The sequence below is a fragment of the Zasmidium cellare genome, assembly GCF_010093935.1.
Source record: "Zasmidium cellare ATCC 36951 unplaced genomic scaffold M409scaffold_38, whole genome shotgun sequence".
Taxonomy (NCBI): domain Eukaryota; kingdom Fungi; phylum Ascomycota; class Dothideomycetes; order Mycosphaerellales; family Mycosphaerellaceae; genus Zasmidium; species Zasmidium cellare.
Window position 1 is genome coordinate 394,418 of NW_022986982.1, and position 10,162 is coordinate 404,579.

A 10,162-nucleotide genomic window follows, 5' to 3' on the forward strand; every position below is an offset into this window, starting at 1 on the left:
ATGATGAACACATTCACAAGACAATTCTATTCCATCGTCCGTCTCACACATTCGACGTAGTCAGAGTGGTGGTATTTAAGTAGCCCCAATTCCACAACCCTAAGATGACACTTCTAGCCTGAGCAACCTACATGTCAGCCCTGGCACAACATGCGAGAACCGCACTCTTCCTTGTCAATCCGAACCAGGGGAAGAGGATGTTTTCACACTCCTGCCTGTCTCCATCTATATCCTCTCCCCCAGCAAAATCGGCCTCGCCTCCTCACTCCTCCACCAACTCACGCCCTCCTTCCCAGGAAACTCAAACCGATCCATCGACTCGGGCTTCATCTCCACCGAATACCCCGGCTGCGTAGGCGTCGTATAGTACCCGTCCTTGATAACCGAAGGATTGTAAAAGTGCTCGTGCAAATGGTCCACGTACTCCAGCACAGAAAGCTTGCCAGACACGACAACATAATCAATCGTGCTTAAATGCTGTGTGTACTCCGGCAGGCCTACGCCCCCTGAATGGGGAACGATGGGCACGCCGTATTTCTTCGCGATGAGGAGCACGGCGAGGACTTCGTTCACGCCGCCCATGCGGCAGGCGTCGATCTGGCAGACGTCGATGGCGCCCTGCACGATGAGTTGTTTGAAGATGACGCGGTTCTGGCACATCTCGCCGGTGGCGACGCCGATGCCGTAGGGTCTGAGGGCGTCTCGGATGGCTTTGTGCCCGAACACGTCGTCGGGCGAGGTGGGCTCCTCGATGAACCAGGGCTTGAACTCGGCGAGGTGCTTCATGTATTCGATGGCTTCGGGGACGCTCCAGACTTGGTTGGCGTCGACCATGAGCACGTTGCCTTTGTCGTAGCCGATGACGCTGCGGGCGATGGCGAGGCGTTGCTTGTCTTGCTCGATGCTCGTGCCGACTTTGAGCTTGAAATGGCGATAGCCCTGGTCGACTGTCTCCTGCAGCAGGGCCTTCATCTTCTCCTCCCCATAGCCTAACCAACCCGCAGAAGTCGTATAAGCAGGCACCGCCCTATTGTTCTCAGCCTCCTTGATCCTCTCCGCCTTCCCCGGCTCCAACCCCTTCAACAGCTCAACCGCCTCCTCAGGCGTGATCGCATCCGTGATATACCTGAAATCAATACACCTCACAAACTCCTCCGGGCTCATCTCCGCCACGATCCTCCACACCGGCTTTCCCAGCGTCTTCGCCCACAGATCCCAGATAGCATTCACCAAACTCCCCAACGCAAGATGTATCACCCCCTTCTCCGGCCCTATCCACCGCAGATGTGAGTCTGATACGAGATATCTCCACGTCTGTCCCCAATCCGCCACCAGATCTTCCAGCTTCTTGCCTTTGACTCGGTCCGCGAGGGCGCTGATCGCCTGGCAGACGATCTCGTTGCCGCGCCCGATCGTGAAGGTCATGCCGTGGCCGCTGAACTCGGAGTCGGTGTGGAGGATGCAGTAGGCGGCCGAGTAGTCGCCTGCGGCGTTCATGGCATCGCTGCCGGTTTTGTCGAGGGAGGTCTGGTGCTTCACGTCAACCTCATTCATCTCCCAGTATCAGAGCCTCTAGACACTTACAGGAAACCTCACATCCCTCGTCGTAGCGTGCGTGATCGTCACCATTTTCCCTTCTATCCACCAGCAGTATGTAATCTCTCGACAAAACGGAATCGTGCAACAGAGAGAACGAGCTTCGAGAGAAGAAAACGGGAAGCGACTGAGAGGTACCCTACCAAGCCTGATCGTCAGGTACTACTAGCCATATAAGCAATTGCTTGCATATGATCCGTCATCAGCCCACTTGGCTTGGAGGGGCCGTGGTGCCCGGTGCAATGATACCCCAAAGATACGAGTTGCTGGCACAATTGGCGGAAGAACACTGAACGGGAGGTGCAGTCGGCGAGCCGAGAGACCCCCAAATTGTGACCCCCAACCGTTGGGGCCGATGTGTGGTCATTAGCCGCGATTTTAGCCGATTCTTGAAGGCGGCGATGGCATGCATATACCGTAAGGAAAGATGAAAGATTGCGTGTATAAAGTCTGTTGCTTATGGGTATCTTACTTCTGTTGTATTCTGTACCTGCAGTGCTGTGCTATGTATCATTCAATCATCCATAGGCTCATCCTTAATGACGATAGGATCATCCTCGTTATTCTCAAGATCAACAACTTCTCCCTCAGAGCCCACAACAACACTTCGCATCCCTCCACCCTCGCGCTTGACTTCAATGACTTCGACGACTCTCCCTGCTCTTGGTCGAACCTCTGCTGCAAGCATGATCGTTTCAATCCCGGCGGGCACTCTCTCGTCTTCCGGTCCCCAGGGCAAGTTGTCCACGTCGATCTCCTTGTTGAGCAGGGACTTGAGTATCACTTCAGCCCCTGCTTTCGACATGACTTGATTCGCTTCTTTGCACCGCTCACTACAGCAGCACTCGAGGCAACCTTCTAAGCAATGACACGCCTCGACGCGCTCACAAGCTTGCGTCAGCAGCAAGTCAATAAATTCGAAAGCCTTTGCTGCAATGCCTGACCCATGCTGACCTCCTTTGTCGTCGTAGAACGTCAATCTAGCAGGACGCTTGCGCGATGTCTCCTTCTTGGCGAACTCTTTGATGGCGACCTTGCATTCCGTCTTCACATCTCCGGGCATGGAGATGACAAAGTTGGGCATGAGACTCAGAATAGCATGCTCCGCTGCGTGGATTCCAGCGGCAACATTCAGCCTTCTCGAGTTGAGAATCTCAACGGCGGCTTTCGGCACGTCTAGCCACATGCCCTTGCTGAAGATGACGATGGGGGGATTGTCCACTTGGACCGCATCCAGGATTCTGTTCTTTTTGTCTAGCTTGAAGAAGCCGAATACGTTCTGATGAATCTTGATGGTGCCATAGAACGCTCTGCTCAGGGATCCAGGAAGACGCCGTATAGCCTCGGTCTCTACAGGATCGATGTCGGTGTAGTCTCTTTGCTGGGTGATCCAATCTACTTTGACAAATTCGACCTTGGCGATCATGCGTTCCGTGCTCATATGCTTGACGAGGTATTTGCGACCTTGGTGCAGGAAGATGCCGCCTTCGTAGATAGTGAAGAAAGCTCGGCTGGCCTCGAGCTCTTCAAGTACCTCATTCCTGCCATTGGTGATGTCGACGATGGCAAAGTGACTGTCCTCGGTGTCTCTAATGGCCACAGTTCTAGATGGATGCGGCAGATATCGATCAGCAGGATGATAAAAGCCCAGGTCATCCTTGCGCAACCGTTCGGAACAGATCTCTGGAAGTTGCTTGCCAAAGAACTTATCATCCTCGTCCGCGTTGATGGGCATCTCATAGGCCGCGCACTGTATATGACCCTCGAGAACCAGCATATTTGTCAAGTCGACAGACAGTTCGCAGTTCGGTCTTGTGAAAATCTCATCCGGATTCTGCATGAAATATTGGTCCGTTGGGAAAGAGTTGCCAACAAGAACTGACAGGCTATCTCTGTTTCTCCGCCCAGCTCTCCCAGATTGCTGTCGGAGGTTGGCAATCGTATATGGGAAGCCATGAGAGATGACACAGTCCAGGCTGCCGATGTCGACACCCAGCTCCAGAGCACTTGTACCAATAATGCCTACAAGCCTACCCTCGAACATCTCTTTCTCAATGCGGCGTCGATCTTGGGCAGTGTAACCACCTCGGTAGGCCATGACACGATTCATCACCTCAGTGCGGTCCAGCGCAGTGAGTTCGTTCTTGATTGCAGTTGTCAAGATCTCGCAGTACTTTCTAATCCGGCAAAAACAGATAACACGGATGCCGCGCAAGATCAGTTGACAGAAGAGTCTCGCTGTTTCCATGAATGAATCACCTCGTCCACTGGTGGGGTCTCCTGGATCTTTGAATGGTGTGTTCCAGCACAAGAACTCTTTCCGACCACACGGCGAGCCGTCAAAGTCGACGAGCTTTACCTCGTTAATGCCGAATATCGTTTGCATGTGCTCTTCTGGATTGGCCACCGTAGCTGAACATGAGATGAACTTGACTCTGCGATTCCCGACCGCAGCACATATTCTCCTCAGACGTCGCATTATGAGTGCGACGTGGGCACCGAAAAGGCCGTTGTATACATGCAGCTCATCCATGACAACGTACTGCAGGTTTTTGAGAAAGCTTCGCCAGCTCTCCTCTTGAGGGAGAATGGTTAGATGCAGCATATCGGGGTTTGTGAAGATGATACGTGCTTCGTCGCGGATATAGTTACGATCAGTGAAAGCGGTGTCGCCATCGAACGTCTCGCAAACGACGTCCTCGAGACCCGGAAGATATGCAAGCATTGCCTTCAGACTTCGTCGCTGGTCTTGTGCCAAAGCCTTCGTTGGGAAGATGTACATTGCTCTCGTGTGAGGCTCGCTTTCCAAGGCGTGCAGTACAGGAAGCTGGTAGATCAGAGACTTGCCAGAACTTGTGGACGTAGAGACTATGACATTCTGACCTTCATGCAGGGCGTTGATTGCTTCGGCTTGGTGGCTGTACAGTTGCTGTATGCTTCTAGTATTGTAGAGTGCATCTACTAGGTCCTGGCTCAACTCGAACTTGAGCTCCCCGTAGACAGGCTGTTGCGGGTCAAACACGCGATGACCGTCAGGCACAATCTGTCCAGTGTACCATTCCAGGCCTTTGAGTTCCTCTACAATCTCTGGGACTGATTTTCTTTCTTCTGGAATACTCGCTGGTAGCGTGCTCTTTGATAGCTCAGGTGCAGGAGTAACTCCTCTGCTTTCCGTCGGCCTGGGAATGTATTGCTTATGCTCCTCTTCGAGACGCTGTACAGGGTCAACTCCTTGATCCGTACATTCGTTCAACCACGCATTGATTGCCGACGCGAACTTCGTATTTCTCTTTTCGATCAACTTCATCATGTTCTTCTGACTGAATACAGGCATCTTCAAATCTTCATTCCTGATCTTAGTGTGAGGGTTCACGGCCTCGCCCGTCTTTGGGTCTTGTACCTGCCTCTTGAGCTCCCCGTCCACAAACTCGAAGAAGAGTACCTCTTGATGTTCTTCTCTGCCAATGCCTTCCTTGACGTTGCGTACTTCGGCAGGCATCTCCGCAAAGATATCTCCAGTCGCTTTACCCTTTCGCAGATCTTCCTCGCCCATGAGTGCCACCTCCAGCAATGTCTCATCAACATACAAGAAATTAACTGCAAGCGGTACCAGCAACTTTATCTTGGCCACATCTTCCACCTTCAGTTCTCGCTTGATGTTCGCTTCGACTGTGCTTCGAAGGTTCTCAATCGTAGTGGCGAAGTGCTTGCGGGTGCAGCAGAAGGTGTAGACGAGGTTTAAGGCTTTGTGCGTCTGTGCTAGCTGCGTGAACTCTGGTGGCCACGGAATCGATGTCTCGACGACATTGGACGAGTTGTTTCGCTGCAGAGCCGGGTGATCTGCGTCTCTCTTCGTTCGTCGCGGTTTCTTTCCACCATCGTGCGTCTTGGTAGGAACCGTGCTGGATGCGACATCTGTATTTGACGAGTCGTTGTCGTTTTGCTCGGTCGTTGGCTGGTGTTTGCGCTTCCTTCGCACGACCTCTGGAGCGCGATCAGTCGCGGCTTGCAGTTTGACCATTCTGAGAGGCGCCGATTGCACTCAGTCAGGCTCGTAATGCTGATTGATGTCTAGCCACCTCCACGACCACATCTCAGCCTTATGATAGGAAACGACCGTGGATGAGGTGAAAAGTCTCGACGGCGCTGAGTCGATCAAAGCAGGGAGCGATTCTTTCTGGTGACGACATCCCAAGCCAAGCGGCAAGCGCCATTTTTACGCGCAGTCATGTGCCCGCCATTCTCATCAAACCTTCATAAATCACTTTCCAACGGTTCGTCCCAAGACAGCTTTCACGGCTAGAAACTTACCTAGGTACTCCACGAGCTCAACACGAAACGAATCTCATCATAGCCATTAATCAGCAACAATACCAGGAGAGATTTTCGATACTCAAGCGTACCTCTAGCCATCAGAAGCCGAAATTACCGCACTTTTCAAAGTCGACCGCGACCTCCGGTTCAACCTCCCTGTTCTCCCTGCGAACATCTACAGACATGGCGAATCGCGACCTCAACTCATTCGACCCTGCGACAGCCGGCAGATATGATCCCGGCTATCTCGAGATATTTTATGACAATCGAACGTACAAGGGTTTCGACGACAAGCTTCCTATCTGGCAGGACTACTGGCTGCAAGGGCTGTCAAGATTGAGTCGTCCGTCTCTGTTCTACCCATCAGACATCTATCCTGGCTTCATCCGAATCGTCTTCTATACTGTATGTCTTCTGGAGAATCATTGCGCCAATGTCGACTGATAAGAATGTAGCACGACGGCAACCAAGGCCAAAAGGATTTCCCACTACACAAGGCTGAAGCTGTGAAGGAGATGTTTGATTCGCTTTCTACAGAAGGGTTTCGACCCATGATCATAGGGTACTCGAGTGAGAATCCGTTCCCGGAGCTGGGAGGCAGAGAGCCACCGCCCCCTCCAAAGAAGCAGGAGCCGAAGCGAGCCACGACCTGGAGTAATTCGGTAGCAGGCCATTCCGAGAGTAGCACGCCTCACGACCGTATCATGTCGATTATTCGAGACGACGATGAGAAGGAGGCCAAGCTGCGACAAATGCAAGCAGAGTACATGGAGGAGAAGCTTGGCGGTGCCGTATGAGTGTCGTCGCGCTCTTTGACGTGTTGTTTGCCTGCGAGAATGGCTTTCACAAGGTATTCAAGTGTCACCAGAAAGCAGGAGAGCATCTGTAAATGGGACCGAATTTCCATTCACTTGTTCCCTCAGTCGCTGTCGATCGCCTGAGTCAGCACCCGGCTCTTCACGTGCTCCCCCACCATCAATCAAGCATCGCGCCTTCCAGGTTGTCCCCCAGCCACACGCGACCTTGCTTCTACAACACCTCCACAAGCCTCAACACGCGCACTCGTCTGCATCAGAACAGATCTCAGCATCGCCTTGGGGACCACGGCTGTCGAAAATGCCCGGGCACGCTCAGCTTCAACGGCTCAAGTATGTCCGGCCAGTCTGCTTCTGTCATCCCACACTGACTGTGATACAGGGCAGCTGAAAATGCACGCCGGAAGCGCGAGGAGGGAAACCGCAAGACTTTTGGCTGGCTCAGACTCCCAACCGAGATTCGCAACAAAATCTACGACCTGGTTTTACCCCACGATCGAATCATCGATGTCTTCTACGAATTCGCAGACCGCCATCGCAGAGTAGGCTCCGAGGGCATGGTCCTCACCGAACTGCTCAAGGTAGACGCGTCCTGGACGACCTGGATCGGCATCACACAAGCAACCCGTCTCATCCGGCAAGAAGCGAACAGATACTACTACGGATCGAACATCTTCGTCATCGGAATCAGCCACCTGCTCTGGGACAGATCTGTCAAATGGCTGCGCACACGACCGCAAGACGCCTTTTGCGTGATGCCAAAGCTGCTGCTTTGTGAGCACACCGTCTGTCTCTCATCTTCTCATATCGAGCACACGAGGGTTGTGCAGCTGGACCTCTTCACACTCGAAACGCGAATGCTGAAAGTATGGCTGGAGAGGGACCCCTTTCCACGCAACGAGTTCTGCCCCGTCTGTTTCGACATCTGTAAGAAGGGACTGGTGGCCATGCGAAAGCGCATTCTTTTCAAGCGGCAGCTGGCAAACTGGCTGGACGGAGAGCCTACCGGTGAGCGAGCTGTTCAAGCGATCAGGACATTACGATGCGATACAAAGTCTTTCACGGGTCCAAATCTTCATCGGATAGAAGCAGTGGAAGATGACAGCGAGGGCGCCAAGGAGGTATAGATGGAGGCGCGGGCTTGATTTTCTATTCCCCATTATCGAGAATGCACTTTCTGCAAGTTTCACCACCACGAATGGCACTTTTCATTGAATCGAGGAGCAGATTCGAGATAGACCGATCCGTTGACGACGATTCGCCAGCCTCGTTTGGTAGCTCCTGCTGTACCACCGCAGAGGCGGGGAGCACCGTGCGACCAGCACCGGTGAAAGAAAGCAGGCAACCCCTCGCACTTCGCATCACATCACATGCACGATCTGCCTTCTGACAGACAGTCACCATCTTGACAACCCCAATCGTGCTAGATCACTCCGACAAGGTGATGGTGACTCAAGCCGAGGAGTCATGCTGGTATATGTTACCGCCACTAGCGAAATGCCTCACAGCTAACTCAATGCACAGCTCCGACGAAGACGAACGCGGCAGACGCGAGCTCGAGAACAGCTCTTCAAGACTCTTGGACCTTCCGGCGGAGGTTCGCAATCAAATTTACGCTGAGCTGCTGCCATGTGATGAGATCTGGCACATCACGAGCGACATGTACTACGAGATTCGACAAAGCAACTCGAAGCCAGACAAGAAAGCATTCGTCAAGGATGACATGTCCGATGACATGAGATTCGACCGTCTCGCGCTTTCTCGCTGCTGCAGACAGCTGCGGAAGGAAGTCTTGAGATACTTTTACGGGTACAACTCCTTCGTCCTGCCCATCGCCCCCGAGGAGATCAACGGAACGCGCGAATGGCTTTCTACTCGTCCACAGGAGACATTTGCAGTCTTGCGGAAAGTCTATCTCCAACAAGCGATGCGTCGCTGCCACAAGGAACGCACTCCCTGGTACGAGCGATTGCTGTCCATTGACCTCAAGACTCTCGAGGTTGAGATCATCGGCAAGCTGAGGCATTGCTCTGGGTGCCTGGAGCGCTACGAGAGACAGGTAGAGAGGGTTAAGGAGAGACGGCCATACAAGCAGCTCAAAGAGACATGGCCAGACTTGGAGATGACGGAGGGTCGTCTCATGGAGCTTGCGAGGATGTTCCAGCGGCGACCAAGCTCGTCGAAGTCTGAGGAGGAAGACGATGCGGCTTTGGCAGGGCTTGCCCTCTTATTTGAAGAAGTCTAGAACTCGCGAATGGTGGAGGTATACAGTACTCAAGACAGACTTGTGCAGCGGTTCAAGCAATCTAAAGCAATATTTGATTAACTAATACCTATGTACCCTGAGAGACGCACCTAACTAATAGGGTAGGCTAGACCTAACAAACTCTTAACCTACTTAACCTTAGCTAAGCGAGCACTTACCTACCTTCTACTACTCTTTCTCTATTTCTTTTAGTCCTAATACTTTTATTCCTTCTACTAAAATACCTTAAAATACTATATATATCGTCTAGTATACTATTATTATACCTACGTCCCTTAGACTCGAAGACTAGCGTAACTAGATTAAAGAACGAATAGCCTAGCGAGTACCTTATAAGACGATTTAAGAGGACTTTAAAGCGAGTATTAGTATAAGAGTAAGCCTAGCTACGATAGCTAGGTACCTAGCTAAGTAGAACGTTCGTATAAACGCCCCTCGAAGTACTTATAATATAGAGCTTCGAGTATAGATAGCGTTTACCTTCTATATCCTCTAGCTTAAAGATATAGAAGCCTATAAGGTATTACGAGTAGAGGGGTTTAATATTAAGAAGTATATATATATTCGTACTCGTAAAGAGCTTAGCCTATATAAGAGACTACTACCGGAGGTATAGGAAGGCACTAAGGCCGAGATTACGAGTATCTTAAAAGAGGAGTTAAAAGATATAGTAGTTAAGTTATACGGTAAGGGTAATCTATATATCTACCTCCGTTCTAAATATAATATTATTAGTAGGGAGCGAGTATATAAGATCTTAAAGCTATTAAATCTAGAGGGTATCGAGAATCGACTTAACCGAGTATAAGCATATCGCGGCGCTATTATTACTTCTAGCTCTAACTTCTTATAGTCTATAGACGCCTACTATAAGTATAAGTTCGTAGGGATATAGATTTACGCCGCTATTAATATATTCTTACGCTATATTATATAGATATATATAGGGATTATAGAGCGTTTAGTAGTATTAGTACTCGCTTAATACATAGTAACGCTAGCTAACCTTAGCGTTATTCCTAAGAAGATTCGATCCGATCGTAGTACCGAGACTATAATAGCTATAGACGCTTACTATATAATAAGCTAGGTAGTACGAGGACTAGTAGTATATAGCCTAGAGCCGCTACTATAAGTGCTCGATCTAGAGCTCGCTCTAGAGTAGGCTAAG

The 10,162-nt window shown here is 51.1% G+C and overlaps 4 protein-coding genes across 4 annotated transcripts; 2 read left to right on the plus strand and 2 right to left on the minus strand.

The window, feature by feature from the left end:
• Nucleotides 1-225: 225 nt before the first annotated feature.
• Nucleotides 226-1,629, minus strand: M409DRAFT_27745 (uncharacterized protein; the record flags this gene model as incomplete). The annotated part of the gene is made up of 2 exons (XM_033808712.1): nt 226-1,527; nt 1,585-1,629. 2 exons carry the CDS (start codon nt 1,627-1,629, stop codon nt 226-228), a joined length of 1,347 nt encoding a protein of 448 aa, XP_033662910.1.
• A 481-nt stretch (nt 1,630-2,110) lies between these two features.
• M409DRAFT_58774 (uncharacterized protein) lies at nt 2,111-5,617 on the minus strand (the record flags this gene model as incomplete). Its single annotated transcript, XM_033813999.1, has 1 exon — nt 2,111-5,617. One exon carries the CDS (start codon nt 5,615-5,617, stop codon nt 2,111-2,113), a length of 3,507 nt encoding a protein of 1,168 aa, XP_033662911.1.
• Nucleotides 5,618-6,093: 476 nt separating this feature from the next.
• M409DRAFT_27747 (uncharacterized protein) lies at nt 6,094-6,707 on the plus strand (the record flags this gene model as incomplete). Its single annotated transcript, XM_033808713.1, has 2 exons — nt 6,094-6,315; nt 6,366-6,707. The coding sequence occupies 2 exons, from the start codon at nt 6,094-6,096 to the stop codon at nt 6,705-6,707; spliced, it is 564 nt and encodes a 187-aa protein (XP_033662912.1).
• A 319-nt stretch (nt 6,708-7,026) lies between these two features.
• Nucleotides 7,027-8,970, plus strand: M409DRAFT_27748 (uncharacterized protein; the record flags this gene model as incomplete). Its single annotated transcript, XM_033808714.1, has 4 exons — nt 7,027-7,058; nt 7,108-7,846; nt 8,119-8,198; nt 8,250-8,970. The coding sequence occupies 4 exons, from the start codon at nt 7,027-7,029 to the stop codon at nt 8,968-8,970; spliced, it is 1,572 nt and encodes a 523-aa protein (XP_033662913.1).
• Nucleotides 8,971-10,162: the final 1,192 nt, after the last annotated feature.